The 17,999-nt window shown below is 31.4% G+C and overlaps 3 protein-coding genes across 6 annotated transcripts; 2 read left to right on the top strand and 1 right to left on the bottom strand.

The window, feature by feature from the left end:
- The first annotated feature begins 43 nt into the window (after window positions 1-43).
- Window positions 44-4,494, top strand: LOC130667615 (uncharacterized). 3 transcript variants are annotated; one of them, XM_057469325.1, is made up of 6 exons: window positions 44-852; window positions 1,640-1,791; window positions 1,919-2,165; window positions 2,412-3,535; window positions 3,599-3,900; window positions 4,067-4,494. In XM_057469325.1, exons 1-6 carry the CDS (start codon window positions 792-794, stop codon window positions 4,137-4,139), a joined length of 1,959 nt encoding a protein of 652 aa, XP_057325308.1. In that variant the 5' UTR covers window positions 44-791; the 3' UTR covers window positions 4,140-4,494. The 3 variants fall into 3 exon arrangements, with proteins under 3 accessions (XP_057325308.1, XP_057325316.1, XP_057325325.1); XM_057469333.1 differs by having other exon boundaries at window positions 45-852; window positions 2,421-3,535; XM_057469342.1 differs by having other exon boundaries at window positions 46-852; window positions 2,424-3,535.
- A 7,635-nt stretch (window positions 4,495-12,129) lies between these two features.
- Window positions 12,130-15,360, top strand: LOC130678208 (recQ-mediated genome instability protein 1-like). 2 transcript variants are annotated; one of them, XM_057485285.1, is made up of 8 exons: window positions 12,130-12,405; window positions 12,986-13,129; window positions 13,225-13,428; window positions 13,510-13,667; window positions 13,757-14,507; window positions 14,575-14,898; window positions 14,978-15,073; window positions 15,143-15,360. In XM_057485285.1, the coding sequence occupies exons 1-8, from the start codon at window positions 12,292-12,294 to the stop codon at window positions 15,272-15,274; spliced, it is 1,923 nt and encodes a 640-aa protein (XP_057341268.1). In that variant the 5' UTR covers window positions 12,130-12,291; the 3' UTR covers window positions 15,275-15,360. The 2 variants fall into 2 exon arrangements, with proteins under 2 accessions (XP_057341268.1, XP_057341269.1); XM_057485286.1 differs by having other exon boundaries at window positions 12,132-12,405; window positions 13,757-14,495.
- Window positions 15,361-16,962: 1,602 nt separating this feature from the next.
- Window positions 16,963-17,974, bottom strand: LOC130673470 (uncharacterized; the record flags this gene model as incomplete). The annotated part of the gene is made up of 3 exons (XM_057478491.1): window positions 16,963-17,212; window positions 17,661-17,784; window positions 17,874-17,974. Coding segments are annotated over 3 exons (291 nt in total), but the record flags the coding sequence as incomplete, so codon positions are not given.
- Between the last annotated feature and the right edge of the window lie 25 nt (window positions 17,975-17,999).

The raw sequence follows: 17,999 nt of genomic DNA, 5'->3' as shown, positions 1-17,999 counted from the left end.
TTTGTTAATTTCATTAAAAAGTATTCAAAATTAATTAAAAAAAATTAATTTTACTAAAAAAAGAATCACCATTAAAACGCGGGGTTTTTAAAATTCAAACTTTCGCGCGCTATCTAGCGGCAAAATTCAAAAATCATACTATTGGTTATTGGCTCATGACGTCAGAAACTCACACGAATTTACGGACTCAATGTGTGAGATTGTGTAAACAAGACTGGGGCACACACACACGCACACATATATATGATATACATATATATACATAGGACAGCACAGAATGAAGGAAGGAATAGAAGTAGGGCTGTGCTGGTTCTATTATAATCTGCTGCTAGCACTCAGCTACTAGACTTAACTCATATATTTATCCGCGCATTTATAAATCGATTATTATTATATATTTTAAGCCACTTATTATTGTTGCACTGTGATCTAAATTTACTCATAAAAAAAATTTAATAATTAACAAATATTACAGATAATAAAAATAATTATCTGAAATAGTTTTAGTGAATTTCATCAATAACATCAATGGAGCAGTCGAGATGTTAATGCGTTTCTGAACTCACTAAATAAAACCGATTGATATGTGAATGGCCAGTGAGAAGTGATTGTTAATGTTAATGTGCTGCCGAAATTATTTTTTATCTCATGTTTCTTCATGTAAAGTAAATCAACAGCAAGTAGTGCAGCTGTCAATGATGACAGAACTCTGCTGGAAATAAAGCAACTCGATGTCAGGGTGTTATTATTCAAATAAAAGTTTATGACTATCATGAGATAACGACGTGAGAATGAGATTTAAAGGATGTAACCTATTTGGTTATTCTATATTCGTAATTTTACATCTTTACGGTAAATTTTTATCATAAATTATTTAAACTTTTATGATACTGACGTTAGCTAACGTCTAATAATTTTTGAATTTTAAAAAAAATTATTTTAAAAAATTGCACTTGTAGTTTTTTTAATTTTCTACATGTACATTTTTTAATTTTTTTTTTTAAATTAAATGTAAAAAAAAAAATCAAAAATTTTTAATTGTCCCTCAACTTCAAAATCATAAACTTTTGTGTGACAGTGAAATTAGCTGACGTCTAATAATTTTTGAATTTTTAAAAAAATTCCACTTGTAGTTTTTTAAATTTTCTACATGTGCATTTTTTTAGTTTTTTTTTTTTTTAATTTAAATGTAAAAAAAAAAATCAAAAAATTTTTAATTGTCTGTCAACTTCAGAATCGTAAATTTTTGCATGATACTGAAATTAGCTGACGTCTAATAATTTTTGAATTTTTAAAAAAATTGCACTTGTAATTTTTTAAATTTTCTACATGTGCATTTTTTTAGTTTTTTTTTTTTTAAATTAAATGTAAAAAAAAAATCCAAAAATTTTTAATTGTCTGCTAACTTCAGAATCATAAATTTTTGTATGATACGGAAATTAACTGACGTCTAATAATTTTTGAATTTAAAAAAAAAATATTTCGGAAAATTGCACATACAGATTTTTAAATTCTCTACATGTGCATTTTTTTATTTTTTAAATTAAATGTAAAAAAAAAGAATTCAAAAATTTTTAATTGTCTGCTAACTTCAGGAATTTGTGTAGGAATGAATTTTTAAAAATTTGATAATTTTCAGATGAAGTCGAAGGAGGAGGAGGAGTCTGCAAAGATCTGCAGGGTCAGACTTATGACAGTGGATTTTATTACATTCCAGAGCCTTGTACACTTTGCGTATGCGATAATGGGAATCCCAAGTGGTGCAAAGCTGTCATTTGTCGGCTGTCGCAGGTATTTAAATAAACAACCAGTCTACTTTTGTTTGGTTGAGTTCCATGGGCAGACAATTGTCTGGCTGGTGATAAGCGTAATGAGTAACATTAAATAAGTATTTATTTATTTGTATTACGTTCAATAGAAATCGATACCTAAGCAGGACTGCAAGTCGTTCAGAATTGGAACACCTTGCTGCGAGTTTATCTGCTTGGATGACACTTTGTCGTCAGTGACGAATGACAAGACAGATGGAATAGAGGGTAATAATGGTGACTCGAGTGCCAGTTATGATCTAGGTTTGAGGCTGGTTGCTAGCTGCATCACGGCTATTCTCTCCCTGAGTCTCCTCTTTTTTCTTATCCATCGATTGCGACAGAGAAAAATACGAGGTGAGTAAAGAGGATAAAGATTTTATCGCTTGCTCTGGGGCATGTATGAGAAATACTTACAGATAACTACCAAAAATTTTTCCTCTTTCAAAACCTACGGTCTTGTCCTAACGACAGTCAGCATTTTCTTTTACTGTACAATGCCCTAGTAATTTCTGTTTTAATTTCTCATACTGGTAATTAACACAAACACTAATTAATTACTAACAATTAAATGTTAATTATGTATTTTTGTCAATAAATAAGTTTGCATAGCAGGCAGACAGAACCGAGAGCTAACGGAAGAGCAGCGTAGTCTTGGAAGCATGGGTTACCTTGAACGTGGAGGGCTGCCACATGGAATGCAAATGGACGAAATGGCTTGCGGGGGTGGTTACTCGCTCTGGAAACCCCCGGGTAATTATTTTCCACGTGGAGAAGCTCCGCCGCCTTACGAAGAAGCTGTGGCAGCCGCACGTGCCGAGCAGGCTCTGCTGACAATGAACCCGAACGCTTTGTCATCATTGAATCTTCCAAACTCGTACCTCACAACCCAGCACCACTCGATGTCTGCGGCCATTCCGACGCAAAATAATTTGCCAGCAAGTGCACCAGCTCCCGTGGCGTACAACGCAACAAGTCCATCGTCTTCTGTCAACGCGAGACAAATGAACCCCAGCCAGCACCCGTGTCACCAGCAATTACTTCCGCCCGCAGATGAAAATATATCTGCTGGCTACTACAGCGGCTCCGCGGTAACAAATTTTAGTGTCGAGACAAATATTTATGAAAATACTGTCCCAGTACCGGTGCCAGTGTCCATGACAAATCAGCAGCGTTCACCAGAACATTCCAGTGTTACTCACAGTACACACAGTACTCATAATACTCATAGTACTCATGAGCCGACGCACTTACAAAGCTACCGCGAGTCTCTGCGCCACTCAGCGTTACCTCGACAAGGAAGTGCGTTTACCATTTCAGCGACAGTGCCAAATCCAAACACTATATCAACGCATCGTACTATTCCGCGTACCTTAACTACAAGTAATGCTAAATTAAGACGTGATTTTGTTAATCATCAGCAGCCGACAGTCTTGCCGATAAATACCAGCAGTACCACAAAAGATGCTAAATCGACGGAACACATTCCTAGACCTACAACGTCTTCATTAAATCCTGCAAACGTTAACACTAATGTCAATGTCAATGCTAGTGCTAGTGCTAGTGCTAATGCCGGTAATTGCACTAGTGCTAGCAGTAGTAATGACAACAATTTATCACTAATAAACAATGGACATATAGAGACACGTGATAACCAGCAGCGACTTGCTGCTGAACCCTCCTCGGAGGCTAAAAATAATTTTACTACGCCTGCTCGTGATAAGGCGGTAAGTCATTTAAATTTGAAATTTTTTATGAATAAAAAAATTGATAATTGTCATTTTTTTCAGCCATCATTAATGTTTAGCAATAGCGCTGAACAAGACGGTAGTTTTGATTCGGTAACGTGTACATGTAGCTCCCAAGTCCTTCCAACGTTGCACGACGACACTGACGACTATCGTAGTGAGTGCGAAAATTGTAAAAGTGCAACTGGTTCGCGGTATTATCTAGATAATGAGGATGAACTAGTGACGTCGCCACATGAAACGATGACACTTCACAGAAGACCTGAAGAAACTGCCGCAAGTATTACACCTCAGTATTACAGGACTTCATTGACACTGCCAACGAGTACTCGCCAGCGTACTAGGTAATTATTAAATTATTAATTAATTAAATCTATTATCGGGGTGATTGATTTTTAAGTCAATGCATTTGACACGGGGAAATTTAATTAATTGATATTTAATGAGCGGCGACGTAAAAAAGTATAGCTGACTTTTTTTTATGAAACTTTATTCGTTATTAATTTTTAGGAGCACTGGCGGCCGAGGTAATTGGTTTAGTTCTATGCCAGAAAGTTCAACAGAATCTTCCGATAATGATTAAAAGTTAACTAAAAAAAGTCTTAATTATATAACTTTTTTTTGTCTCAAATTTACTGTGCGATGTTTTTGTCAACCTGATTATTATACTGTAAGTATTAACGAGATATACATGCATATAATTAATTATTAATAATTATTAATTAAAATTGACATTTCATGACTGCTAAATTGACGGATTTAAATGACAAATATTAATATTAAAGGACGTGTAAGATTATTTTTTTTTCTTACAAATATCAGAAATTGGGTAATAGTCTGGTATCACAACTGGTCATATAAGTCAGCCTTCTTTTTACCTGCATTGAAATTAGTTTCAATGTTCCTTAATCGGTGGAGATGAGCCGATTTCAGACGAAGATCAGGTTTGAAATCATACACTAAAAATTTGCGGAGTGAACGTGGATTAAATCTGGAGTAAATGCGAATTTAAATAAAAGAGAAAAATAAACTCCCCCTTCAGTCCGTATGCGGAGTAATTTTTTTTCAAACTCCGTAACTCTGTGACGGAGTGAATTCGAATTTAAATAAAATCCGTTATCACTCTGAATTCACTCCCGATTTTTTAAGTGTAATTTTATTTCAATCATAAATTTACCGGCATTGGTTACAAATCCTTTAATTTCGTCGGTCTCGAGACATTTAAATTCAAAATTAAATGTAAGTAATTAACTCTAATCGGTAGAACATGGGTCGTTTGTGTCGAAATATTCTACTGTAAACAGCCGACATACCTCCGAATTTTGATGAAAATGTTTATTGAAAAAGGGATTTTCGGAGCTGGCAACATCTCTATTTCATAATTAGAAGTCCAAAGAAAATCTACGAATTTATTCATGATACTGAAGTTTGCCGACGTCTAATAATTTTTGGATTTTCTTTTAGACGGTAAATTATAAAAAAAAAAATGGCACCTGTAGTTTTCAAAATTTTCTACATGTGCATATTTTTAGTTTATATTTTTTTGTAATCGATTTGCTGAAAAAATGCGACGGAATTATTTAAACGTTTCATGTGTTGACTTCCGTCAAAATCTTTAAAACCACGAGCGTCGTTGACTGGAACTAATTCCAAGGTAGTTGGGCCAATGAGCAGCGGGAGTAGTTCGACGCTCGCCACGAGATCGCGCCCAGCCCCTTGCAGTGTCCCTGGCAAGATATATATCTCAGAACTGTTAAATTCTAAAGTGAAAAACACTTTCGGCATCCGTTCTCTTGTCATTAGATTAAGTTATAATTACATTTTTGAATTGAAATATAGTACGTCCTATATTACATCAAGACATTAACATTTAATGTTAATGGTTCAATAAATAATTTATCTTTGAAATAAAACTTGAACTTTAAAAAAAAAATAATTCTAATTAAAACTTTATCGATTCTCTACGTAATAATTAAAATCATGTGAATGGTATATAACTATGTATTGGCAGAGGCATAGAAAGTCGAATGTTGACCTGATAGTCCGATTTTCATGAGGTGACTTTGCGCACGCTACCAAAAAATAGATTGAATTATTTGGTAGAGATTCACCGACAACTTTCCATAGTTGATTTAAAGGCGTCAGTCGCTAGGGCCGATTGATGATCTGTTGAAAACAGATTGTCTTGTTTATCAATATTGTAGACGTACTGGTCGTTGTTTTTCCAATCCTGTAGTTTTGTAGTGCTTTCATTTCCTTTTCCAGCTCAGCGATGAAGCTTTTGCACGCAGCTTCCCGTCTTTTCAGTTCAATATTTTCTGAACGAGCCTCGAATAACTGAGCTCGGAGTTCTTTGACACATTCGCAGCAGCAGATGGAAATCCACTTGGCCGAGACGCCTCCACTTCTCGTCTGTCGAGATCCGGCATGTCGATGACGATTAGTTTTTCGTTCGTATTCTTCTTGGTCTGTGAATGAAAATTTTCTATACATATATATACATTTGGGTGTTCCAAAAACAAAAAAATTAGTTTCTTTTTATCGTCTTATGGGCTCGTAAATTACTTTACATGATAAAAAAAAATCGACGAAAGATTCAGTTAATTCAATAGACTTATTTATAGACAATTTTTTGCTAAAGAAGGTTAACTGATCAGTGATCAATAATAAAAAAAAAAAAAATCGGTCTATCGGTTGACCCTGCGGGCCAGCCCTAAAATTTCCTGCTATTGTCGAGCTCTTTGGGCTCGAAAACATGGTTGTGAATACATTTTCGAGCCCGATTTTCAGCCCATTAACTTCCCGAATTTTTGAAAATGTTCAATTTTCTTAGCGGGAAGTTGAAAAAATTCGAAAATTCTTAATTGTTTGCTAACTTCAGGATCATATTTATTCAGATTTTCTTTACAGAATAACAGAGTTAAATAAGCGGCGGCCGCTAATGACCCATGTTCAACGTTTACGGTTACTGAAAACAGCGACACCGGATTAGGGTTAAAAAAAATATACTGAGGATTTGTTTGGTTTCAGTCAAATAATCTTACCCTCGTCTGAAATCGTCTCGTTTTATTAAAGTCAGATTTTTCCAAAGTAAAGCTTCCGTATAAAAATGACTTATATTTTAATTATCACATATAATTTAGTAAATATGACCAGTCGTGATTGTAAACGATTACTTAAAATTTAAGTAAAAAATGAATTACCGAGTGGGTAATTGGATAATTGTATTTATGATTGAGACTTTATTAAAAGTAAATAATAATAATAATAATAATAATAATCAAACTCGGTATTAAATTTTGCGCACAAAAAGTCGATGAATGTGAATATAGATATTTAATTATAACAATATAATAATAATAATATATAATAATCACGAACATGAATTATTATTATTATAAATAAATGAATAATAATTAAATTATTATTATAATGTTCGAAACAATAAACTCGTCTGATAAAAAAAAATCACCATCAAACGGAATATCATAGATCTTACTTATGGATAATTATTAATTATTAATAATCTTTAATAATTAGATATATTATTATTATATATAGAATTTTACTTATTAATTTTTTTGAAAATAATTTCCTCGATAATCGTAAGCCATTTTAAAAAATTAAGTTGTTGATTATTAATTAAATATTTACTAGTTATTTTTTATTATAATTATTGAATAATTATAATTTATAATAACAATAATAGTAATAATGCCAGTAGATATCTCGAGTTACCAATGAAACTGTGAATTAAATGTTAAATCGTGTTCCAAACTAAAGATTTTTATTTCGATTTATTTTGTTGTAATTAACAGATAAATAATTACGTATAGTAAACAATTATTTTAAATTAAGTAACTGACGAATACCAAATGCAATACAGTATTAATTTATCAATTGTAATCATCGATTTTAGTACACGCTGGTTATTTTTTAGTAAAAGATTTAAAGTTACTGAGGACATCTAGTGTCAAATTTTTACCATCCACATTTTTACTGCGGAAGAAAATATCTGATTCTTTAATAAATTTGCTCATATCTGATAATATTTAATTTTATATGATATAGGAAATCATGTATGATCATATGAGTATTTTTTTTCTGAGTAACCTTCAGAGGTGACGGTAAACAATTTTTGATTCAATTTAAAATACTTTTAGAGTAAAAACTCTAATTAATTCAATTGGGACTTAGGGTGCGGCGTAAGCGTTTCGATTAGAACCAATTGACTGAATTTGTCTCCATTAGAGCTTTTAATCAGATAAAGAGGACAGATAAAAATTGAAAGCTCAAAAATGGAAAATCTCAAACATTTTTCTCGCCTTCGGGCGAAAAGCGTCAACTTTCGTCCCGCTGTGCAAAACCAAGTTGCCGCTTTCCGCCTCCGTCGAGGAGAAAAAGAGTATACACACCTCGGGAAGTAAATAAGAAAGCCTCAGATCACATGTTTGTTGACCGAGTCGAAGCTGAATAAAAATTACATGTGATCTGAGACATTTCTTACTTTACTTTCCTAGGTGTGTAATATACGGTGACACGACCGATGACCCAAAGACAACTGATCCCCGACAATTGATCCTTGCGACGATTGATCCGCCGATAAAATATACTCACACACATATAAATGTGAAAAATTTGTGTGTGAGTATATTTTTTGTTACACGCACACAAAATTAGTGAAAAAAGGGCGTAATTTTTCACATTTATATGTTTGTGAGTATATTTTGTCGGCGGATCAATCGTCGCAAGGATCAATTGTCGAGGATCAAATGTCGAGGATCAATCGTCTTTGGATCAACGGTCAGGTAACCGTAATATACTATTATAGAACTTTAGCAGAGAGTTAAAAATTTTGTATTTTCAAAAATTGTAATCCGTCATCTCTGCAAAAAATTGTTTTTAAATTTTCTATTACTCTACAAGTAAAGTAAGAGACCTACTACCCGATGAGGGAACTAATACCCGATCACTCATGTATATGTACATCTATATTAGGGTGCTTCATTTGAAACGAACATTTTTTTTTTTTTAGAGGACACAAGAAAATTTTGTTGTTTATGTTGAGAGAAAAATTCCCTGAAAATTTCAGCTATTAATTTTAATTTTAAATACTTTCTATCGAGCATCAAAGTTTTCCCATTTAAAAAGCATGTAAATCGAATAACTTTTTTTTAAAATTACTATAACTTAGCCCGATTTTAAGCTATCGTTTTGAAACCAGTTTTTATTTGTAGAGTAATTGTTGCTTTTTAAAAGTGTATGAAACGGATTTGGTCTAACTTGATCCATGTCGATTGTATCAGCTCCGAAAGTCAATTTTTCACTTTTTTCATTTATTTTTGTTAATAGTGAAGAAACGGCTCATCTTAAAAAAAATATGCATAGGACCAATCTTTTAGGAAATTTTGTCTTCTACAAAAGTGCTTATGACATTTATATTGCTAAAGTGCACTGTTCATGAGATACATGCATTTTAACATTTTACAGTAAAAAAAATTGTAAGCTTACTATAGTACTAATCTTTTTTACTGTAAAATGTTAAAATGCATGTATCTCATGAACAGTGCACTTTAGCAATATAAGTATCATGAGCAATTTTGTAGAGGACAAAATTTCCTAAAAGATTGGTCCTATGCATATTTTTTGTAAGATGAGCCGTTTCTTCACTATTAACAAAAATAAATGAAAAAAGTGAAAAATTGACTTTCGGAGCTGATACAATCGACATGGATCAAGTTAGACCAAAACCGTTTCATACACTTTTGAAAAGCAACAATTACTCTACAAATAAAAACTGGTTTCAAAACGATAGCCTAAAATCGGGCTAAGTTATAGTAATTTAAAAAAAAAATTATTCGATTTACATGCTTTTTAAATGAGAAAACTTTGATGCTCGATAGAAAGTATTTAAAATTAAAATTAATAGCTGAAGTTTTCAGGGAATTTTTCTCTCAACATAAGCAACAAAATTTTCTTGTGTCCGCTAAAAAAAAAAAATGTTCATTTCAAATGAAGCTCCCTAATCTATATATACTGAATTTTACTGAGTACAGACATACAAATACATGGAGTGATCGGGTACTAGTTCCCTGATCAGTTTTTAATTCTCAGATCAGGTACTAATTCCTAGATCAGGTACTAGTTCCCTGATTGGGTACTAGATCTTTTACCATAGAACAAAAATTGTTCCGTTAACTTTTCAGAGAATGAATAAGAACAATTACCGTTAGCTCTAATTTAATTAAAATTTTAACCATTGGTAAAAATTAAAAAACTCACTAGATGTCATTTCAATACGAAACTTCCACGATAATTTTTACTAAAAAATTAAATGCGAGTATAATAATTATGAAGAACCAAAAAAAAATAATAATAAAAATAAATATAATACAATACAATACAATACCTAAAACACAATAAATATAAACTGTTAATATTTGTCACATACTATTTGAATGATGGTGATATGTAAAAGATTTATTACTTTTTTTAGTTAATTATTATTATAATTACCGTTAATAATTATTATTAACATAATGTGTCTTTATTTTTGATACTACGCTCTCTGTTTTTTTAATCGACATTTTTATCAATTATCGATGATATATCTCACTCTTTATATTTTATTTTTAACTTTTTATGTACGACTTTTAATAATGCAACGTTAATTTTAATTACAAAAATCAAAAAATTGTTTAATTGATTCGTGTAATAAATACACTAACGATACTAATTAATTGTTTTAAATTTAAAATTTATAATTATATCCAAATGAATGTGTCACGTCAACAGTTTATCATTATATCAATAACGTTTATCTTTAAATAATAAGTAATTATAATTAAATATAATAATAATAATAAAATAAATAATAACAATTATCCAATTGTTAATTTTTATTATACACTTGTATGTTACTATTTTTTTTTGTTAATTAGTGCATGCACTAAAATTTTATTTTTTATATTTTGTACTTTGTTTTATTATCTGAATGTGTAATTTTATTTTTTACCAGTTATCTTTTTTTTTAATGTAATTATAAATTTATTAAATAAAAAATTTAAACTAAATTTCAAATTTTAATCAAACCATTACCCGATTCCCGAATTCCTTATTTTCCATGCATCGAAAAAAAATTATATCGGGATTTAAAATGCGGAGGGGCAGCTACAGGAGCCTCAGACCTCGGAGAATTTGAAAAACCGCAAGTCCGGTGGCTTGAATGGGTCTAAAAAATCCAACAATCGATGGATCGGTTTGAAAATCGGTAGGAGAATAGATTTTAATCCCCTTTATTAGTTATTTTTATTACTAGCGCGGTAAATTTAAATATTTGAACAATAAATTATTAGAAGCTGCAGAAAAATTAAAATTTATGATATTATACTGAAATTAGTCGACGTCTAATAATTTTTTGATTTTTTTTAAGCGAGAAATTATGAAAAAAAAAATATTTTAAAAAATTGCACTTGTAGTCTTTTAAATTTCCTACATGTGCATATTTTTAGTTTTTTTTTTTCTTCAAATTTAATTGTTAAAAAAAAGTCAAAAAAATTTTTATGGTCTGCTAACTTCAGGATCGTTATGATACTGAAGTTAGCAGACGTCTGACAGTTTTTGAATTTTTTCAAAAACGATTAACTATAAAAAAAAAATATTTTGAAAAATTGTACCTATAGTTTATTAAATTTTCTACATGTGTATTTTTTTAGTTTTTTTTTTTTTAAATTTATTTGTTGAAAAAAAAAATCCGAAAATTAGTAACTGTCTGTTAACTTCAGGATCGTTAGAATTTTTAAGTCTAAATAAAATGGCGGCAGAATATGATAGAAAAATATTTTTAAAAAAACACGCAAATGTTTGAACAAACCTTGGCGGGGAAATAATATGCAGAAGGGTGTCCGAATACACTTGAAGATTTGAATTAAATTGCTCCAAGTGTATTGCAGCTAAAAAACGTCACTTAACTGCTATTTCCCACCAGACGATGCCAGATGATTTTGCTCAGGAACTTGGAAGTCATCAGCATTAGCAACTCGCAACACTTTACACTAGTACTGAACACTTAACACTTTACACTAGCACTCGACACTTAACTACACCATAGACACTTTGCACAATTGAAATAAATTTTACAATCACTGCACAATTTTACACAACTTGACTGCAATATTGAGTTTCAATTCAAACGTAAAGAAGGATCTGGACTACTGCTGCCATTTTCGATTTTACTAACTGCCGCTATCGAACCGTCAGTTGATTACAAAGCAATCGATTTTGCGATTCATCGACCGCCCCCTTGCAAAAATTTAAACGTCGAATACAGCGACGCGCAGTAGCGGCAACTTGGCGCGAAATTTCAAAATTGAAATTTAATCAATTTATTAAAAATTGTTTGTTTTAATAATTATATTAATTAGGGTGTATTCGAAAATGATCTAGCTCTCATTTTATGACAACACTTGGCTAGAGTTAGAGAGCTAGAGCATTTCCGAATGCACCCTATATATATTTACATTCGTTGCTTCAGAAGGGAGAGGGTAAGCCCTTAATTTTAAAAATGGCGCGCTTTTGTTTTTTTTTTTATCCGTGTTTACAAACAACTAAAAGCATGTGATTGTTGTTGCGCTTCAGTGTAAAAACCATAATTATATTTTTTACTCAAATTCAAACTTTTAATCTTATTTAATAATTAATATAAATGAGAATATTTGCGTACAATAAATATAAAAATGCCTTTTAATTTTGATAATGTGAGAATCCAATTACATGCCGAGCATTATATGATGAATGATTGTTGGTTAAAAGACTGTGTTGATTATTATACAACAGAAGTAAATCCACAAGTAAGTCATTAATTTATTTACTTAATGATAACAATCAATTACTCAGTGATCAATTTATTTGAAAGTTCATTTTAAGGTTAAATTTATTCATGAAAATGAAAAGAGTAGACTTGAAGTTTTTTAAAATGTCATTTTTTTATCTTTTTAAATTGAAACTTTTAAATTTTTTTAATTTTTGAATAAATAATTAAAATGTCAGTGGAATTAAAATTTTAAAATTTCGTATTTGAATATTTAAAAAATCAGTACGCGCATTTTTTTAAATTTCATTATTTTTATTAATGTATTTATTTATTTAAAATTTATCAGACGTATGGTATTTCAAGTATCAGTTATTTATATATAATTATTTTATGATCCTGAAGTTAGCAGACATTTAAAAACTTTTGAATTTTTGTTTTTCAACAAATCAATTGCAAAAAAATAAAATAAAAATATGCACATGTAGAAAATTTAGAAAACTGCAGGTGCAATTTTTTCAAATATTTTTTTTTTTATAATTTATTGCTTAAAAAAAAATCGAAAAATTATTAGACGTCTGCTAACTTCAGTATCATATTATTTTATGAATTAAAAACAGGCAGTCCAAGCAGAAATCGTAAAATTTGTCAAGGATCAATGGATTTTAAGCGATTTGCGAGAAATAAATAACCAGCGGGGATGTTTACCAAAAAATCTTGCTCAGCAAAAAGTCACATCATTGCCTGGAGTTTATATTTTGCAGGTAATTTTTTTTTATCTTGAATTCTAATAAAAAATAATCATGGCCACCTAGAATCTAGACTATAAAAAACAAATTAATTTTATTTGCTCTGACAGGTCGAGAAAGGGTACGACATATCAACATCTAAATACAAACAACTGGAGAAGATTCGTAAAGTTTCTAGTGAAAATATCGAAGTGACCGAGAACGAAAGAAATCCTACATGGGAGCCCAAGACCAAGAGGATGATGAATCTGTACCTGACTGATGGGATCCAAGATGTCACTGCCATAGAACACAAGCCTATACCTTTTCTCAAGGTTCTTTTGATTTATTTCTAGATAAAAATTACAGGTGCTCAATTTTTTTGATAGAATTTTTAAAAATAAAATTTTCTACAGGATCACATTCTGCCGGGATACAAAATAATGATCAAGGGACCGGTTGTCTGCCGCAGATCAGTAATTATGTTGGAAAGTAACAACTGCTCTCATGTCGGTGGTGAAATAGAAGCTCTGTTGATTAAAAACGCAACTGAAAATGTCCTAGCACGTGCTCTGTAAGAATTTTATTACAAAAATTATTTATTCCATCCGTAATTTTTAATGATCTTTGATTTTTTTTTATGAATAATTATTTTGAATGCAGAAAAGTTGAAGAAAATCCAGATCCGTACAACGATAAGCCAAAAGATGATGGTGATAATGAACTTAAATCACTCGACGAGTGCATGGACATCGACATCGACGCACTTGAGGAGATCGAAAAAAAGTATGGCAGTAAAAATGATGCCAAGCCTTCTTCGACAAGCAAAACTCCAAGCAATCCGAGCAGCGGATCCAAAAGAAGAGAGAGTGTCATGCTGGACAGTCTTCCTGTTGCTTTCGATACAATTCCAGAGGTTGAAAATGATTTCGCTGATGATTTCGACGATGAGTTCATCGGAATTGATGAAACGAATTTGAATGTCGTCGGCAGTAGTGAGACTCCAGCTGCCGAACCAGAAAATACGAAAATAAATTCAGCAAAAAAAGTTGAACGGTTATCGTCTATCGATGATTTTCCAACTGATTTAGATTTCGACGACTTTGAGATGGATTATATGGATATCAAAGAAGAGACGAGCCATAAAATCAAAGAGAATACGTCTGCTAATGCGAAAAGTAGCACAGTTACTAATAGTACTAAAAGTAATGCGACTGTTAATACCAAAAGTACTTTCAATTTAAAATCTTCAAACACTTTTGGTAGTAAAGCCACAGGAAGTAGCGAAACTGCTGTTAAAATAACTGATAAAACTCAACCAGTTCCGTTATTTTCCGGTAGCGTAGTAAGTCGATCTCCAATGAAAAATGATAAAGTCAGTCCTTCAAATCAAAAAGTTGCCGTAAGTGTTGAGGTAAAAATTATTCAAGGTATTGTTTAATTAATTAATTAATTAATTAATTTTTTCAATCTTGTTGCAGAAACCGTTTGCTACGCCATCAAAAAACCCGCCAAAGGCTGCCAGGAAAGAAACGCCCAAGACGAATCCGAAAAACGAACGAAAAATCACAAACTTTTTTGAAAAAAAATTATCTGATGAAAAAAAATCAAGTCCTGCTGCAATAGATAACTATGACTTGATAAAAGACATTGAAAAAATAATGCCTGTTAGTAAGGAAATGGATAAAAAAATAAAAGGCACCATCGTGTCGCTTAAGCAGCTTGAGAAAAGGAATTCTGATTGGTACTTGGAAGGAGTTGTTTCTGATAATACCGGGAGTATTAGTGTTGCTTTTGCACCTTCGGTAATTATTTTTTCAGTATTAATAATATCACATATTTTTTATGATGGAAATAGAATTTTAATTGACTTTTTTTATGCAGATTTTGAAAAGACTAATTGGCTTTAGTCTGTCGGAATTTTCAGCGAGGAAAAAACTAAAGAAGACAAACCCCGAAGTCGAGAAGGAATTGAGACAAGTGAGTAACTTATTTTATTTAAATAATTTAATTACGATACAGTAAATTTATACTAATTAATGTCACCAGGGACTACGAGGAGCCGAATTTAAACTGAGTAATCTCCATTCATTATTAAGGTGCAAATTATTACCCAATAACCCAGTTCTACATGTTGATTCGATGATTGATTTAACTGGAGGTCAAAGGAAAGAACTTTAGTGTTGACTTAAATTTTCAAAAATTATTATTTATTTGTTGTATTAATTAATATTATTTAAAACAAAATATATTTTGTAATTTTCTAATTGAGTTTTTCAAAGTGCGCCTGCAATACTTTTTTAAGAAGTTAAAAAAAACAAAAAAATATTTGCACCGGCCAGGAGTCGAACCTGGATCACTCTTTACAAATGTAGGCGAGTATTCTACCGTTGAACTACCAGCACTACTTGACATATATTTAATTAATAGCTTAACTCGAATATGATCATAATCGAATCCATTAACGCGTCAGTTAGTCTTCGGAAGAGCAGAAATTTTCTGTAAATTCTGACGTATCGAGCCCCTTCTTTGAAAAGTAAACTAGACATATGATGCATATATAAATATACACAGACACATACAAATGTATAGCATTAGGACTGCAACAAAAAGTAATGAATTGATTTGCACCGGCCAGGAATCGAACCTGGGTCTTTCCTTCAGTTCAAAAAACTATACGAGGATTCTCCCACTTAACTACCAGTGATATTTTACACAGCCCAGGAATCGAACCTGGGTCTCTTGGTTTAGAAAAACTAGAAGAATATTCTACATGATACTGAAGTTAGCTGACATCTAATAATTTTTGTAGTTTTTTTAGAACGACAAATTATAAAAAAAAGTATTTTGAAAAATTGCACTTGTATTCTTTTAAATTTTCTACATGTGCCTATTTTTTATTTTTTATTTTTGTAGTTGATTTGTTTAAAAAAAATAATTAAAAAATTTTTAATTGTGTGCTAACTTCAGTGCTATTGAACGCACCGACATTCTAGATCATTTATACTATAACATCACAACAGAATTTAATTAATAAGAAAAAAATAAATTTGCACCGGCCAGGAATCGAACCTGGGTCACTCGGTTATTAAAATAGTAGGTGAGTATTCTTCCACTTAACTACCAGTGATATTTCACACCGGCCAGGAATCGAACCTGGGTCACTCGGATAGAAATAAATGAGTATTCTACCACTAAACTACCAGTGCTATTGAAAGAATTAGCATTCTAGATCCTTTATAACATAACATGACAACAGAATTTAATTAATAAGAAAAAAATAAATTTGCACCGGCCAGGAATCGAACCTGGGTCACTCACATTAGATGTAGTCGAGTATTCTACCACTAAACTACCAGTGCTATTGATCTAATTGACATTATAGATCATTTATAATATAACATGACAACAGAATTTAATTAATAAGAAAAAAATAAATTTGCACCGGCCAGGAATCGAACCTGGGTCACTCACATTAGATGTAGTCGAGTATTCTACCACTAAACTACCAGTGCTATTGATCTAATTGACATTTTAGATCATTTATAATATAACATGACAACAGAATTTAATTAATGAGAAAAAAATAAATTTGCACCGGCCAGGAATCGAACCTGGGTCACTCACATTAGATGTGTGGACGAGTATTCTACCACTAAACTACCAGTGCTATTGATCTAATTGACATTATAGATCATTTATAATATAACATGACAACAGAATTTAATTAATAAGAAAAAAATAAATTTGCACCGGCCAGGAATCGAACCTGGGTCACTCACATTAGATGTGTGGACGAGTATTCTACCACTAAACTACCAGTGCTATTGATCTAATTGACATTTTAGATCATTTATAATATAACATCACAACAGAATTTAATTAATAAGAAAAAAATAACTTTGCACCGGCCAGGAATCGAACCTGGGTCACTCACATTAGATGTAGTCGAGTATTCTACCACTAAACTACCAGTGCTATTACAATCTAACGCTTTATTTGGTCATATAAATTGACATAAAAGCTGACGTCATTAAGCAATGACACATCTTATTATTTTCTGTGATTGAGATCCCAATAATGTTCGCCATAACTGCCCTCATTATTGCCCCATCGTACCTAAAATCCATAAAATATATATCATATTTTTATAAAAAATATAATTAAATATACTAGTCTTCAGCACCTGCGTCAGAAAATCGTAAATCGTAAAACAAAATTAATAACCGCGTGATAAAAGTCGCGCGTTTCAGCGCATTCGTAATCGCGGGAAAATTTTAAACTTCTAATAGAAAATGTGGGCGGATTACACAAATGTATTAATGATCTAGATCCTGATGACAGATTTTCTTGCTTACTGACCGTAGATTTTAAATCAAACAAAAAAATGGGGAATCCAAATTTTGAATTCAAAATTTTCTTGTACATCGACAAGTCCTGAGTTTCTATGGATTTTCTTAGACCGCGATCTCGGTCAAAACTAGTCTCGATGGGTGAAAAAATAAAAAGAAAAAAAAAAAGAAAAAACAGCGCGGGTGCTGAAGAATCAAAAAATAAATATTCTTACTTTGCCTTGAAATCTTTTATTTTCAATGTCATTTTTTTCAAATCTCTGCTCCCACTTACTAGGAGTCTCAAACACATGACCGAATTCTAATTCCAGCGGCTTTGAATGCTCCATAAATATGTCTCTATAAATATAAATATTAAATATAATCAACAAATTTATTCCCGCGGTTGCTCTAAAAAAAAAAAAAAAAAAAGTAAATTTATCACTTACTGGAAATAATTTTGATTATTATAAAAATCATTTGCTGGTGTCTGACTATTGCCCTGACCTGAATTATATTTATTCGAGTCTACAAACAAAAATTTAAATTTATACGTAAATATTGAACACAAATAA

Source organism: Microplitis mediator, chromosome 1 (assembly GCF_029852145.1).
Source record: "Microplitis mediator isolate UGA2020A chromosome 1, iyMicMedi2.1, whole genome shotgun sequence".
Taxonomy (NCBI): Eukaryota; Metazoa; Arthropoda; class Insecta; order Hymenoptera; family Braconidae; genus Microplitis; species Microplitis mediator.
This window is presented reverse-complemented; position numbering and strand designations above follow the sequence as displayed.

Excerpts from the sequence above, each read along its gene's own strand:
- LOC130667615 (XM_057469325.1), top strand. The coding sequence starts at position 792 with ATGAGATTTAAAGGATGTAACCTATTTGGTTATTCTATATTCGTAATT. Across the intron at positions 1,792-1,918 it reads TCATTTGTCGGCTGTCGCAG|AAATCGATACCTAAGCAGGA; the intron begins GTATTTAAATAA and ends TACGTTCAATAG. Across the intron at positions 3,536-3,598 it reads CGCCTGCTCGTGATAAGGCG|CCATCATTAATGTTTAGCAA; the intron begins GTAAGTCATTTA and ends CATTTTTTTCAG.
- LOC130678208 (XM_057485285.1), top strand. The coding sequence starts at position 12,292 with ATGCCTTTTAATTTTGATAATGTGAGAATCCAATTACATGCCGAGCAT. Across the intron at positions 13,130-13,224 it reads CTGGAGTTTATATTTTGCAG|GTCGAGAAAGGGTACGACAT; the intron begins GTAATTTTTTTT and ends TTGCTCTGACAG. Across the intron at positions 14,899-14,977 it reads GTGTTGCTTTTGCACCTTCG|ATTTTGAAAAGACTAATTGG; the intron begins GTAATTATTTTT and ends TTTTTTATGCAG.